Source organism: Rhinopithecus bieti, unplaced genomic scaffold (genome assembly GCF_001698545.2).
Source record: "Rhinopithecus bieti isolate Rb0 unplaced genomic scaffold, ASM169854v2 scaffold_22042, whole genome shotgun sequence".
In the NCBI taxonomy this organism is placed as follows: Eukaryota; Metazoa; Chordata; class Mammalia; order Primates; family Cercopithecidae; genus Rhinopithecus; species Rhinopithecus bieti.
In genome coordinates this window covers 876,594-891,525 of record NW_016810459.1, presented here as the reverse complement: position 1 = coordinate 891,525, position 14,932 = coordinate 876,594, and the positions used below count along the sequence as shown (strand labels likewise).

The following is a 14,932-nucleotide window of genomic DNA, read 5'->3' as shown; positions in this document are numbered from 1 at the left end:
TTTTTTTTTTTAAACGGAGACTCGCTGTGTCTGCCAGGCTGGAGTGCAATGGTGCGATCTCTGCTCACTGCAAGCTCCGCTTCCCAGGTTCATGCCATTCTCCCGCCTCAGCCTCCGAGTAGCTGGGACTACAGGCGCCCGCCACTACGCCCGGCTAGTTTTTTGTATTTTTAGTAGAGACGGGGTTTCACCATGTTAGCCAGGATGGTCTCGATCTCCTGACCTCGTGATCCGCCCGTCTCGGCCTCCCAAAGTGCTGGGATTACAGGCTTGAGCCACCGCGCCCGGCCTGTATGCTCTTAACTGTACTCTTTTTCTCCCCTAAGCTGATTCTCTTCTGTATTCCCTAAGTCAGTGATTGTACCATCATTGGGATCCCAGTTGTTTGGACTCTTCCATCTCTCACACTAAATTTGATGTGGAGGGGATAGGGCTAGAGGTAGGCCAGCCAATCTAGAGGTCATGAAGGCTTGAATGAGGATGCTTGCATTTCTCATGCCCAGACCCAGGGCTTAGGAACCAGAAAATATATTGTGTATACTATATATTCCATAGACTCTAAAATAGTTCATTATCTTCCCCATCAGACTTGAAACTCCCCAAGGAGTACATGATTCTCTCTCTCCACTTTGAGGATTCCTGGAAGGTGGGGCTGCATCTCTTTTAATATTAGAGAAGGGAGGCCAACCTAGATTACTGGGATTCAGGTTTGACAGTCTAGGAGAATGAGGGTTCTTCAGCTCTTCCAAGCCTTGAGCCAGGTAGTATATCTTGGAATTAACCACCACTTCCCTTACAGGTGGCTGACGGCCTGGTCAAGGTGCAGGTGGCTTTGGGGAACATTGCCAGCAAGAGGGAGAGGGTGAAGATTCTCTACAAAAAGAGTAAGTGCTTCCATGATGTGCCTGCCTGCCTGACATCCCATCCCTAGGCTTCCTGGGACCTGGCCCTAGCCTTTCAGTTCATTAAGTCACTGGAATAGCCCTTTGGGGATCGAAAGATTATGAGGACATTTACCTGCACCCAATTCAATTGGTAAATTGGGGTGTGCTTTTCTACCTTGTGGCTAAACTTCAAGCCCATGACAATGTCCTAAGTTATGAGATAAGAACTCTACCTGAAAGCTTCTCTTGGTGAAGGAGGGTAAAAAGGATATGGGATTTCCCAGGCAAGGTTAAGAGGCAGGAAACAAATTAGACACTGAGAGCCTGGTTATGTCAGAGCTAGTAACCTGCTTAGTAACTAGAAATTAGACAAAGCTCTGGCTTGTCTTGGTGACATCTAGGAGAAAAGAGGCCTTCTACCCTTGATAAGGATAGGTCAGTGAGAATGCTGAGGGCCCAGAGTGGTGGTGGCAATTGTGTTTTCATCTCTGAAGTTTGATGTCAGAAGAGACCTCAAGAGAAGAGAGTGGAGAGATAGGGAAGTGGGGATAGGGAGCCTGCTGGAGCCCTGCTCAAGCACCACTGTTGGGTGCTCCTCATTGAAGGCTCTCCTCAAGGCTGACCACTTGTCAAACATCCTTCATAAGGCAGTGTTCTACTGCCCAACCCTATTCCATTTCCCATCTCGCTACTTTTCTAGTTGAAGATCTGATCAAGTACCTGGATCCTGAGTACATCGACCGCATTGCCGTACCCGATGCTTCTAAGCTGCAGTTCATCTTAGCAGGTAATGCTGGACTACATATGTACATGCATCTGAGGATATGGGTCGTCGGGGAGGTTAAGCACAGAGATGGCCTCCCCATCCAGTCTTCTAATGGATACAACCCCTGGATGCTGCTCTCTGGAATTGTGGCCTGGTTCTGGGTTGAGGATCCAGTGAATCCTCTAGTAGACATTGAGTACAGTATACCTCTGGGCCAGCTGCAGGCCATGGTGCCAGCCACAGTGGGAGCTAGTCCAATGTTCTATCAATAGCCCGCCTCTTGGATTTTCCTTCAGAACCTTCCTCACTTCTGCTCACTAGACAGAGGAGCTTCTAGGAAAGGGTAGGGGCAGAGAGCATTGCCATTAAAGAAAAGAGAGAGTACTGGCATGGGTTTCAACATCTTTCTTTCATGTGAGAAAGCTCTGCAGTTTCAGAGTTCTAGGCAGGAACTATTGCCTTGGCAATGTCTGCTAATCAGTCAGCCATTCTATAAGCTAGGGTTTTCTGAGCTTTGTTATTCATCCAAAAGATGTATAATGATCATCTACTCTGATTCAGGTTTTTTCCTAGATGAGGAGGCATACACTGGTGAACCAGAAAGTCCCTGCCCTCATGTGTACAGCCAGAGCTAGGGGAGACAGGGTCTCTGCTTCAGGGACCTGAGCTTATAACCCAGATGGGAGATCAGTCTCCCAGGAGACTGATAAGTGCAATGCAGCACTGAGGACTGGGTAAGGATGGGCCACTCCTGCTAAAAGGGCCGTCAGAGTTCCCAAAGGGCTCTTGATCAATTGCCATGGCTCAAGCACCAAGTTTAGATATTCTCCTGCACTGACTCTTGAGTCCAGACTCTCTATCCCTCCCTGTGGCACTGCCTCAGGAATTGTGCATCCACTTGCACATGAATGGTTGCACAGTCTCCTAAATCATACTCTCGACCCTAATCTTTCCCTTCCTGCATGTGGTTCAGTCTCACCCTCACAAAAACATGTTTCCAACATGTCACTTGGCCTACTTTGGAACCTCAGTGTCTTCTGCCTTTTTAGGATAAATTCCTAATTCCATAGTCTGCCGTTCACAACCTTTCAGTCTGCCGGGTCTACCCTCCCATCCAATTCTGTTTCCTGTGCTCTCCCTGCTCCAGTTCAGCTAATTGAATTCTTTCTCGTCTACGAATTGAGAAGCATTCCTGCCTCTAAGCATTTGCACATAACAGTCTCCTCTCTCTTGAATAAGCTTCCCACTCTATGGATTTCAGTGCATTAAAATCCCCTGTGCATACAGGGCCTAGCCCAGATCCTGCTCTCCTCATTGGACTCTTCCATTACTGTCCCAGCAATCCTCCAGCATATAATTGTCTATGCCTCTGAGAGCCCCTGAGCAGAACCTGCCTGGCATAGTCTGCCAATATCTCCTCTTTTAGACCTTCCCAGGGACCCTTGGGTGTGGGGATCCAAGTCTGAAGTACTTTGTATCCTGTGGCGTAAGAGGTGCTCCCTGAGTTTGTTGATAGGAGGCTAGAAGAAGAGGCCTTAAAGTTAAACCTTGGAGAAAGGTGGGATTTGGAGAAATTGAGAGGCTCCTTAGGCTCAGATGGGTCAGACCTGAGGCATCCAGGAGAGTTGGGGGCAGGATGGAAATGTGTACCTAGAGAAGGGGGTAGTGGACAGAGTCACTGTCCAAAGCTCTAGGACCTAGCCATCTCCCTTGCCAGGTCCTCAGGCCCTTACTGGGCTGAGTAGCAATGCCCAGGTTTACTTCACTGCAACTATCTTGTCCATTTTTGCTTTAGAGGAGCAGTTTATCCTCTCCCAGGTTGCACTCCTGGAGCAGGTGAATGCCTTGGTGCCCATGCTGGACAGTGCTCACATCAAAGGTATCTCTCTGGGGTTGTAGCTTCCCTACTCCGGTTGGGGAGGTAGGTGGATGGATGGGCAGGACTTTCCTGTGTTTCAGGTTGTGTGGATTCGGGTTGGGTCTGTTCCTTATCTTTTTTTCTTTTTCTTTTTTTTTAGACAGAGTCTTACTCTGTCACTCAGGCTGGAGTGCAGTGGCATGATCTTGACTCACTGCAACCTCTGCCTCCTGTTCAAACAAACTTCCCACCTCAGCCTCCCAAGTAGCTAGGATTACAGGTGTGTGCCACCACACCCAGCTATTTTTAGTAGAGATGGGGTTTCACCATGTTGGCCAGGCTGGTCTCAAACTCCTGGCCCCATGTGATCCACCCGCCTCGGCTTCCCAGAGTGCTGGGATTATAGGTGTGAGCTACTGTGCCTGGCCTGTTCCTTATCTTTATCCTCACCCTGAGGTACTTGCCACATCCATGAATTAAAATTACCAGGGTAGAGAGCCCAGTTTTAGGACCTCAGACAATTTAGGCCTGAGAACACTAGCCTAAGCACTAGCAGTCCCCAGCTTTGAGAATTTCTTCTACCTTCTACCTACCCCCAAGCATCTCTCCTTCAAGGTGCTGCAGAACCCAGATTTTACTATCAGAGTCTCTGCCAGGTTCATGAATGTATGTGAATTCTTTCTGCTGCACTGCTGAGAGCAGTCTCTGGGCCTGGACTTTGACAAGCAGACAGTGGCTTTAATTGAATCCAGATATCCATCTTGTCTGTCTCTGGAGGTATTTTTCCCAGCTCCCCCTCCCTACTCCTGATCAGCTGCCTGCTGAATATCTGACAGCCTTAAGCTTTGAGCCCAGCATGGTGGCCAACCCTTGGGCTGTTGGATTCCAGCTTAGGTACCTGGCATCCATCTTCAGGCTCCCTGTTCCCTAGACCAGGCAGACCTGGCCCCACTGGGCTGAGAGCAAAGGGACAGGTCCTGTGATAGCCAAAGCTCTCTTTACCTGGTCCTGCTTATAGCACTGGGGTGGTGGTAGGGAGCAACACTGGGAACCCCAAGGTTTTGTCTTCTCCTTGGGACATGTATCTTCCCCTTCCCTATGGGTCCTGGAGTAAGACTGGAGTGGGCAGGGAGCCCCACTGCCACCTCCAGCTGCAGCGGTCAATGAAGTCTGGTGTTTGTTTAGCTTCTCCACTCAATACCCTAATCCTGCCAAAGACCTAATAGACTATTGAGCAGTCCCGGGGGAGGGCACAAGCATCATCCAGCAGTGTGCGTTGTGTTTTACAGCCGTTCCTGAGCATGCCGCCCGCCTGCAGCACTTGGCCCAGATCCACATTCAGCAGCAGGTATGGGAGGGGAGAGGACTAGAAGGGAAGATAGAGGTGGCACAGCACCTCATCCCCACTCATGCCACCTGAGGAAGCAGCTTCAGGCCCTTCTGTTGTAAGCTCAGAGGAAACTTTGAGGTTTATCCTTTGTCTTGCATATGCCCCAGGGAGGTAAAGGGACTTGCCTAGGTTCATGTCCAAACCTTCTGCCTCCCAGAGCAGGACTTTATTGAGACACCATAAGGTTGAGGCTGGGAGGTACCCAAGAATTCCTGGGGATTGTATGTCCTTGACTGTGGGTAGCTCTTTTTTCACTATTCCCAGGCCCTAGTGTAAAGTTCAAAGAAAGTTCAGAAATAAGGACAGAAGAGGAGACATATACTAGGGGGAATGTTTACTTAATGTATGGCCACTCCCTTTCCCATCAGTCTTTGGACTGCTGTTAGGGCACCCATCCTGGAGCCTGCAAGTGCTCCCATAGCCATTTGCTCCTTTGGCTTTGGGGTTAAGCATCATCTTTTTTAGGCTCCATGGGGAGTGGGAGTCACTGATAAGGCAGGAAGTTTAGTGGAAGATGTGGGCTTTGCCAAGCTCCTTTCTGTGCTACACTTTGGCCCTACAGGACCAGTGTGTGGAGATCACTGAGGAGTCCAAGGCTCTCCTGGAGGAATACAACAAGACTGTATCCTTTCTGCTCAACTAGGACCCTAATGGGTGCTGTCCCTAAGCCCTGTCCTTTTGTTCCACCTCTAGCACTCTCTCATCCTATCCCATCCACCTATGTTTGCCTGCTCCCCGCTTTCCATGCACTTCCTCACTCAGACTCCTATTCTCACCTTGACCTACAACCAGACCATGCTTCTATCCAAGCAATTTGTGCAGTGGGATGAGCTACTTTGCCAGCTAGAGGCCGCCAAGCAAGTGAAGCCAGCAGAGGAATGACAGCTGCTCCCCATCCCAAGGTGGGCCTGGGCAATCAGGCTCCAGGGCCCTATGTCAACCTGTCTTTGTTACAAGGCAGAGGAAGCTTTGTATTTATTGGATTCAAGGCCCACCTCTCTACTCAGGTGGAGCTCTAAAGTTGGAGGTCAGGTTACCTGAGGTTTGCAATTTGCAACACCCACCCTCCCCCCATCAGTGTTCTTATTCCAGTGACAATAAACCATAGAGATGACTGGAGGAGTGTGCTAGCTTCTTGGTCTAGGATGGGGGTGGTGGGGGGCAGAAGTGGCAGCCTGCCTAATCAGTTGGACTGGGAACTAAACTCATCCTGGTTTGGCTTTCTGACAGGTGTAGAGCTCTCAAGATGAAGGCTCTCATTTGATTGTGTGAATAGGATATTCATTTATCCCATATTTACCAAGAGGAGACCTCCAAATGTCAGATGATGGGAGTAGATAGGGCTCACCTAGTCCCTGCCCTGCATGGGCTAGCAGGATAGACAGTACAGGAAAAGGGCGGTCCTATCAGGTGGACACAGAAGAAAAAAGGGACTGAAGGGACCTAGTGAGTGATATCCAGGGACTTTCAGAGCCAAGGGAGCAGCATGTGCAAAGTCCTTTAAATTTCTCTCTTGGGAGCCTACCTGCTACCACTAGCCGAGAAGGGCAGCCTAAGAGGTTTGGATGCAGGAAGTTTTGGTCCTGGGGAGGAGAACTGGGGAAGTAGGGGCGCTGGGACAAGCATGTTGAGAAACAGATTGGCACCGTACTCCACCAAATGTTTGCTGCCCTCTTGTGGTCTCAGGGAGTGCTCTGGCTCCAGACCCTTTTTTCAACGGCCCGCTGGCCGCCCCCCGCCGTGCAGCCTCTCTGGCACCTCAAATTCAGCGTGTCCAAACCGCTCTGAAATCTGGGAGTCATCCTAGCTCGGAATTTCCTACTTCTCTGTCCAAACAGTGGCCAGTTCGTCACTAAACCTACCTACTAGTATCTCCCAACTTAATCTTTTTTCCATTCCCACTGCGATTTCTCTGGTTCATTAATGTAACAAATCATTTAACAAATATTTGAGCGCCGGTCATACGCCAGGCACCATACTAGGCTCTGTGGGCACCCCCACCCCCTCAGCCCCCAGACTTCGTGGCAGGTGTCATCAGGGGCTGCGGCCCGATTTCCCCATCACTCCCTCCTGGGCTCCCTTCACAAGATCTGGTTCGACTGGCCCCTGGAAAACCCCCGTGGTCTGCCAGCGCCCACAGGATGAGGTCGAAGTTCAGAAGTCGATAACTAAGGCTCTTGCCCGTGCAACAGCAGCCACTCCAAACTGACGCCTTTGTTCGCACCCACGGTGAAACCCACTGCTCCCGCTTTGCTCAACAGCTAACACCAGCCCTCCCATCTTCTAGTCCAGATCCCCCTCCTTAAGACGCAGGAGTTCCCCGATGGCCGCTCCTTTCTACCGCAGGGAACTGCCCTGCCTCCTTCCGGGGCGTAACAGCGGAGGCTGCGCTCGTTTTCCCATACCCACTGGGACTGGTCCGGGGCGCCCTGGCCGGCGGGTCGTTTCCCGGGCGGAGATGCCTCCGGTCCAGTCCCTCATGCCCGGCCCCTCATGCCCCGCCCCTCGGGGCGTGCGCGGCCCCGCGGCCTTAGCGCACTCCGGGCCCGCGCGCCATCTTGGCTCAGGATCGTGCGTGAGGCGGATTCGGTGAGAGCTGGAACCCGGCGGGCAGAGGGGCGCTCGGAGGGTGGGAGGACGCCTGCTGCTTGGCTGCAGCGGCCGGCAGGACCTTGGAAGCGACCGTGGCTGTGGAAACGGCCAAGGCTGTCTTGGAATAGCCCGAGCAGCCCTCCGAGTCGAGCCTTTGCCCCCGAGTTTCTGAGTGACCTGGGTTGATATGGATCGACCCTGGTAATCTCTGGGAGAGGGGCTCAGTTCTGTGTGGGGGCAGCACTGGGTAAGGGTTCTTGGCTGTTTCCCGGGGGGCCTGGGGCTAAGGGCCTTGTCCCTGTCCTTGTGAGGAGCGCTCTCTATTGGTATTAGTCTGGGGTGAGGGTTCCAGGCCCTGTTCCAAGGAGTCCAGGATAAGGGGGGCTAGGCCCCAGTCCTGGAGAGTTTGGGATGAGGGGGCCTGGCACTATCCCAGAGAGCCCAGTGTTTGGGGAATTTCGTCCTGCCTCTGGGACTCCAGGATTGGAGGTGGGGGTGTTATGGCCCTTGTAGAGGAACGGGGTGTATGGGGTACAGCCCTTTCCCGGACGGCGGCAGGCATGGCCCTTGTCACAAGATGCTAAGGACGAGGGGACATGACCCTGTTTCTGGGAAGTCTGGAACGGGGAGCAGGGCCATATCCTGAATGGAGATAGGGGATGGTGGACAGTGACTTGGGGCATATTGCTTAGCACTCATCTGATGCTTCCCTGCAGTGGGCAGCGAGAGTCACATTCAAGACAGCAAGCAGGATGGAGCACTACCGGAAAGCTGGCTCTGTAGAGCTCCCAGCGCCTTCCCCAATGCCCCAGCTACCTCCTGATACCCTTGAGATGCGGGTCCGAGATGGCAGCAAAATTCGCAACCTTCTGGGGCTGGCTCTGGGTCGGTTGGAGGGCGGCAGTGCAAGGCATGTGGTGTTCTCAGGTTCTGGCAGGGCTGCAGGAAAGGCTGTCAGCTGCGCTGAGATTGTCAAGCGGAGGGTCCCAGGCCTGCACCAGCTCACGAAGTTACGTTTCCTGCAGACTGAGGACAGCTGGGTCCCAGCCTCACCTGACACAGGGCTAGACCCCCTCACAGTGCGCCGCCATGTGCCTGCAGTGTGGGTACTGCTCAGCCGGGACCCCCTGGACCCCAATGAGTGTGGCTACCAACCCCCAGGGGCACCCCCTGGCCTGGGTTCCATGCCTAGCTCCAGCTGTGGCCCTCGTTCCCGAAGAAGGGCTCGAGATACCCGATCGTGAAGACCTGCTGAGCCAGCCTGTTCTCCAGGCCTGAATGTCTGGGATGCTTGTGCCTTTTCTGAGAAGCCCTGTGACTGTGCAACATCCCCCTCAAGGTTTGAGTCCACAGAAGTGGACTTCCCTGTCATGCTTTCCCTTCCCTCTAGCGTGTGGGAAGGGACTGCTGTGAAGAGTGACAGGTGTGGGGCCTCTGCCAAGTTCCGCGTTGCTAAATAAGGGCTTACTCTGCCTTCTACCTACAATGCATCTGAACTGCCTTCTGAAAGAGGAGGGATTTAGGAAATAAAGTTTCTACCTATTTGATGATGAGCCTCTACTCAGCCTGCTATGTGGAGTGGGATTAGAGAAATGGGAGTCCCTAGCCTTACCCCCTGGGAGCTGATCCGGTGAAGACAGGAAGAGTAGGCTCAGGCTGGTGCTGAGAGAATCTAGTGTAGACAAGAAGCCTCATTCAGTACTGAATATATCTAATTCCCTGGGTAGTTACTTAATCCTGCTTTGGCCTGGTTTAGGAACACTGCCAGGTCAGACATTTCTCTCCATCTGCAACTTACAGTATAGTATAGTGGTTGTGAGCATGGACTCTGGTACCAGTCTGCCTGCGTTTCAATTCTGGTCTGCCACTTATTAGCGAGTTACTGCTCTGTGTCTTAGTGGTCTTATCCATAAAACAGGAATACGATAGTGTTTATCACATAGGGTTGTTATGAGATTAAATAAGGAAATATACATATATGACATTTAGATACCACCTTGGCACATAGTGCTATTAAGTGTTAATTGCTATTATCGTTATTAATGATTTACGTATCCCAAATGCAACAACTGTCTCACACCTCCTTCCCTCCAGCTTCCTTGTCCCAGTCTCAGCTATGGAGCTGGACTTCTGCTTTGAAGAGATAGAGGCCTTCCGAACTCCCTCGTGTTCCATCTTCACCTCCAGACCTATCTGTATAAACATTTATCCTCAACTCCACTAGTTTGCAAACATGCTTTTTCCTATCTTAGAAACATATCTTTGGGTTGGGCACAGTGGCTGATGCCTGTAATCCCAGCACTTTGGGAGGCTGAGGCAGGAGGATTGCTTGATCCCAGGAGTTAGAGACCAGCCTGGGCAACACAGTAGTGAGACCCTGTCTCTACAAAAACATCTAAAAATTAGCTAGGCACCTTTAGTCCCAGGTACTCGGGAGGCTGAGGTGAGAGGATCGCTTGAGCCCGGGAGATTGAGGCTGCAGTGAGCCATGATTGTGCTACTGCACTTTGGCCTGGATGACAGAGTGAGACCTTGTCTCAAAAACAGAAAACAGGCTGGGCGCAGTGGCTCACACTTGTAGTCCCAGCACTTTGGGAGGCCAAGACCAGCCTGGTCAACTTGTGAAACCCCATCTCTACTTAAAATACAAAAAATTAGCGGGGCATGGTGGTGCGTGCCTGTAATCCCAGTTACCTGGGAGGCTGAGGCAGGAGAATAGCTTGAACCCAGGAGGCGGAGGTTGTAGTGAGCTGGGATTGCACCACTGCACTCCAGCCTGGGTGACAGAGCAAGACTCCGTCTTGAAAAGACAAAACAGGCCTGGCGTGGTGGCTCACCCCTGTAATCCCAGCACTTTGGGAGGCCAAAGAGGGTGGATCACGAGGTCAGGAGTTCGAGACCAGCCTCGCCAACGTGGTGAAACCCCCCCTCCCTACTAAAATACAAAAATTAGCGGGCGTGGTGGTGTGTACCTGTAATCCCCGCTACTTGGGAGGCTGAGGCAGGAGAATTGCTTGAACCCGGGAGGCAGAGGTTGCAGTGAGCCGAGATCATGCCATTGCACTCCAGCCTGGGCAATAGAGTGAGATTCCATCTTTTAAAAAAAAAAAAAAAAAAAGACTGGGCGTGGTGGCTCACACCTGTAATTCCAGCACTTTGGGAGGCCACAGCGGGCAGATCACAAGGTCAGGAGTTCGAGACCACCCCGACCAACATGGTGAAACCCTGTCTCTACTAAAAATACAAAAAAAATTAGCCAGACCTGGTGGTGGGGGCCTGTTATCCCAGCGACTTGGGAGACTGAGGCAGGAGAATCGCTTGAACCCAGGAGGCAGAGGTTGCAGTGAGCCACTGAGATTATACCACTGCACTCCAGCCTGGGCAACAGAGCGAGACTCCTCACACGAAATAAAAAAGGCCGGACATGGTGGCTCACGCCTGTAATCCTAGCACTTTGGGAGGCCAAGGCAGGCAGATCACGAGGTCAGGAGATCGAGACCATCCTGGCTAACACAGTGAAACTCCGACTCTACTAAAAATATAAAAAATTAGCCAGGCGTGGTGGTGGGTGCTTGTAGTCCCAGCTACTCAGGAGGCTGAGGCAGGAGAATGGTGTGAACCCTGGAGGTGGAGCTTGCAGTGAGCCGAGATTGCGCCACTACACTCCAGCCTGGGCGACAGAGCAAGACTCCGTCTCAAAACAAAAAGAAAAACAAAACAAAAAAAACCCACCTCAATCCCACATCTCTCTCCAGGTCTCATCCTTGCCTTTTTTCCCTTTGCTGCTCCTTTTCTGCTTCGCCTTGGCCTTAAACTCTCAGGGTCAGGAGCGTGAGAAGAGAAGTGAAGGTTGCATTAGTAGCAGGGGGTGCTGCGGGAACTAGAGCGGGATTATGGGCAGTAGTGAACTCTGAAGAATTGAATTGGTTGGATCTCCCGTGGATCTTGAGATTTTCTCCAATGTGTCCAGCAGCCTGGGTGTCCAGTCAGGAAAGCAGAAGGTTGGGGTTCTTCTGGGCTCACATTGTAGTAGAATGTGTAGTAGAATGGGCCCAGCAACGTAAGGGTGTTACACTTAACTGAGACCAGGCAGGAGGGATTGAGAGGGAGAGGGAATTGGAGGACTGAAGGCCTTGATAAGGGCTTAGAGGAGGGGTGAGGTGACCACAGGGCCAGCAGGCAGTGGTCAAAACTTTAAATACTGCATCCTTTGCTTTCAAAGATAGGTTAGCTCTGAGTGATGTGGAGGACCCTGGGGAAGGGGTACGTGATGAGGATTCAGAGGAGATTAGGAGAGAGAACCTCAGTGGCTGCCGAGCCAGATCTCTCAAATGCACAGGGTCATGAAGCATCTCATACACTCCTAAAGGGAATTATGGCTGTAGTGGCAGTGACTCAGGTGTCTTGCTGCCAGCAACTGACTGACTTCCCCCATTCTCCTCTCAGCTAATTCAGGGATTTTGTTCCCTCTCCGCTTCTGCATACTGCTTTTTCTCTGAACATCTTCACTTGTGTGTCTTCTGCCATCAGCAGTTCTGTGAGTAGCATTGGATCTCCGGAGCTTTGAGGCCAGGCTACCTTGCAGACTATTGACCTTTGGCTGATGATCTCATCCCATCTGCTGATGGCCAGGGTGGAGGGATCACATGGAATAATCATGGTGATCTGTGCTGAAGGTGGCATTGCGAGCTCTGGAGTCCCAGGAGGGGCATTTTCTCTCCCTCTTTGGTCTCTACAGGGCCCAGCTGGGGCCTGCAGGAGGAATGGCAGGGAGGGGACCAGAGACATCAGCCCTTTGGAGTCAGAAAGGCTGATCAACTTTACAAGAGAGCACAAGAGTTGTATCTAGTTCTGTCCACTTTCTCCTTAATTCACTGCAGTGTGGCTTCTGCCACCATAAGGTTATGTCTTGGCACAAAAGGTAAGGAAGTAGAGACAGCTCTTTCAAGAAATTGGATTATGAATGGGTGGAAAGGGGTGATAGACAGCAGGAGAGGAATGTGGAGTACAGAGTGTTGGGTTTTGTTTTTGTTGTTATGATTGTTGTTGTAGTTTTTAATATACTAGCAGGGACTTGAGCATGTTTATAGGCTGACAGACGGAAGAAGCCAGTAGGGAAAGAAATGAAGGATGCAGGAGATTGTGGATAACTCACAGCATAAGGTTCCTGAGCAGGTAAAAGTGAATGGGATCCAGAAGCATGGAGGTAAGGGCCTCCCAAGGGAAGAGGAGGGATGACTTCCTGTAACAGGAGGGATGGAGTTGAGGGGGCAGATATGTATGCAGATAGGTCTGGAGGTGAAGATGGGACATGAGGGAGTTCAGAAGGCCTCTATCTCCTCAAAGCAGGACTCCAACTCCATAGCTGAGAGTGGGGCGAGGAAGCTAGAGGGAAGGATGTGTGAGATAGTTGTTGCAGTTGGGAGAGGTGACTAGGAGAGGTACAGGAGGATGACCAGGCAGGGCTAAAAGCCCAGTGTAGGCTTTTGACCATGAATTTCTAGGGTCATTGGTCAGGGTGTGTGAGCTCTAGCAGCACCCACAGGGTAGGTGAGGACTCAGAAAAAGCACAGTTGCATTCTTCCAGACTGACTTTAAGACAGGTAGGAATGATGGAAAATGCATGAGGAGACTAGCAAGAGAGTACATGTAGTGAAGGACCGAGGCATCCAAACTGAGCCAGGAGGGAAGTGAGGGAAAGGGGACAGGAGTCAGTGGCCTGGAGATCCCCATGAAGATGGGGTGGAGTGAGATGGACTATCCTAGGACAGGAACGTTGTAGCTGTGTGGTTTCCTAGGCTGCCGTAACAAAGTGCCACAAACTGGGGGGCTTAGAACAACAGAATTTGTTGTCTCACAGTTCTGGAGCTAGAAGTCTGAAATCAAGTTGTTGGCAGGGCCACACTCCCTCTGAAATCTGTAGGGGAATCCTTTCTTGCCTCGTCCTGGTGATTTGCAAGCATCGTTTGGCATGCTTGACTTACAGGTGCATCATACCAATCTTCATGTGGCATTTTCCCTGTGTCTCCACCCCATCTTCCCTTTTTGTGTGTCTTTGTATCCAAATTTCTTCTTTTTGTAAGGACACCACTTACATTGGATAAAGGCCCACCCTAATGACCTCATTTTAATTTAACTATCTCTATAAAGGCCCTCTCTCTCTCTCTCTCTGTCTCTCTCTCTCTCTCTCTCTCTCTGTCTCTCCCTCTCTGTCTCTCTCTCTCTTCTTTCTTGACAGAATGTGGCCCTGTTGCCCAGGCTGGACTGCAGTGGCGCAATCTCGGCTCACTGCAAGCTCCGCCTCCTGGGTTCACGCCATTCTCCTGCCTCAGCCTCCTGAGTAGCTGGGACTACAGTCACCCGCCACCACGCCTGGCTGATTTTTTGTATTTTTAGTAGAGATGGAGTTTCACCGTGTTAGCCAGGATGATCTCTATCTCCTGACCTCGTGATCGGCCTGCCTTGGCCTCCCAAAGTGCTGGAATTAACAGGCGTGAGCCACTGCGCCCAGCCTAAAGGCCCTATTTCTAAATAAAGTCACATTCTGAGGTACTGGGGATGAAGATATCAATATATGGTTTTGGTGGGGGGCAGTGGGAGTGGAGGGCACAATTTAACTCATAACCACAGCTAAAGGATGGGAAGGTATTAATAGGGTTGAGGGTTTTTGGAGCTGATAGGATTTGTGGGCATGAGAGTGGATGGCTGGAGGGTCTGGAGGAAGAGACATGGAAGATGAGCTGGTGAGTTGAGGCTGGGAAAGGTAAGGTGGAGCATTCTGGTGGGCAATGGAGTCATCCAGGATGGAATGTGTTGCTCATTCTCACTACCTGTCTTAGAGGTGGCATGTCTAGCCACCTTGTGTTCCCTTGGAATGGGGACATCAGAACACAGTATGCCTGGAGGAGTTATGTGCCTCCCATATCCAAGCAGGCACCAAGTTCTGCCCGTTTTGCCTTCTAGGTCTCCATCCCCAAAGCTTCTGTTGGTTTGTGCCATTCATTATCGCTCAGCAGTTTCCATATTGATCTCTGTGCTTCAGTCCCCTCAGACCTCTCCCCCAAACCAAGCCACTGGCTATTTCCTTTGTTTAGAATGCTCTTCACCCCATACTTGCATGGTTATCTCCCTCCCTCCTTTAAGTCTTTGCTAAAATGTCACCTTCATGAGGCCTACTCTGGCCACTTCATTTAAAATTGCAGTCCAGCATTTTCAATCTTCCTTACACTGCCTTTCCCCCACCCCAGTTTTTTTTAACCTCTATTTTTAACGTCTTTAAAATAATATTTTCGTCTATTATCTCTTCCTGATGAGAATGTAAGCTCCAAAAGGGCAAGAATCTTTGTTTCATTCCCTTACATAACCTAAGGATCTTGAACATCACTTGGCACATAGTAGGTGCTCAATAAATATTTAGTGAGTAAATAAATGAATATTGAGCA

At 51.0% G+C, this 14,932-nt stretch overlaps 2 protein-coding genes across 4 annotated transcripts in view; both read left to right on the top strand.

Moving 5' to 3' along the window:
• Nucleotides 1–6,017, top strand: part of DCTN3 (dynactin subunit 3) — a 7,512-nt gene extending 1,495 nt beyond the window's left edge. Inside the window, exons 2-7 of one of the 2 annotated variants that reach the window (XM_017892048.1) lie at nt 800–884; nt 1,585–1,671; nt 3,446–3,529; nt 4,798–4,856; nt 5,461–5,520; nt 5,691–6,017. In XM_017892048.1, coding sequence (XP_017747537.1) covers nt 800–884; nt 1,585–1,671; nt 3,446–3,529; nt 4,798–4,856; nt 5,461–5,520; nt 5,691–5,780 — 465 coding nt within the window. In that variant the 3' untranslated portion in view covers nt 5,781–6,017. The remainder of the gene's footprint in view (nt 1–799; nt 885–1,584; nt 1,672–3,445; nt 3,530–4,797; nt 4,857–5,460; nt 5,521–5,690) is intronic. The other variant, XM_017892049.1, reaches the window with a different exon arrangement.
• A 96-nt stretch (nt 6,018–6,113) lies between these two features.
• RPP25L (ribonuclease P/MRP subunit p25 like) lies at nt 6,114–9,040 on the top strand. 2 transcript variants are annotated; one of them, XM_017892046.1, is made up of 2 exons: nt 6,114–7,487; nt 8,207–9,040. In XM_017892046.1, the coding sequence occupies exons 1-2, from the start codon at nt 7,392–7,394 to the stop codon at nt 8,732–8,734; spliced, it is 624 nt and encodes a 207-aa protein (XP_017747535.1). In that variant the 5' UTR covers nt 6,114–7,391; the 3' UTR covers nt 8,735–9,040. The 2 variants fall into 2 exon arrangements, with proteins under 2 accessions (XP_017747535.1, XP_017747536.1); XM_017892047.1 differs by lacking the exon at nt 6,114–7,487 and adding an exon at nt 7,494–7,737.
• Nucleotides 9,041–14,932: the final 5,892 nt, after the last annotated feature.

Excerpts from the sequence above, each read along its gene's own strand:
- RPP25L (XM_017892046.1), top strand. The coding sequence starts at position 7,392 with ATGCCCCGCCCCTCGGGGCGTGCGCGGCCCCGCGGCCTTAGCGCACTC. Across the intron at positions 7,488-8,206 it reads TCGTGCGTGAGGCGGATTCG|TGGGCAGCGAGAGTCACATT; the intron begins GTGAGAGCTGGA and ends GCTTCCCTGCAG.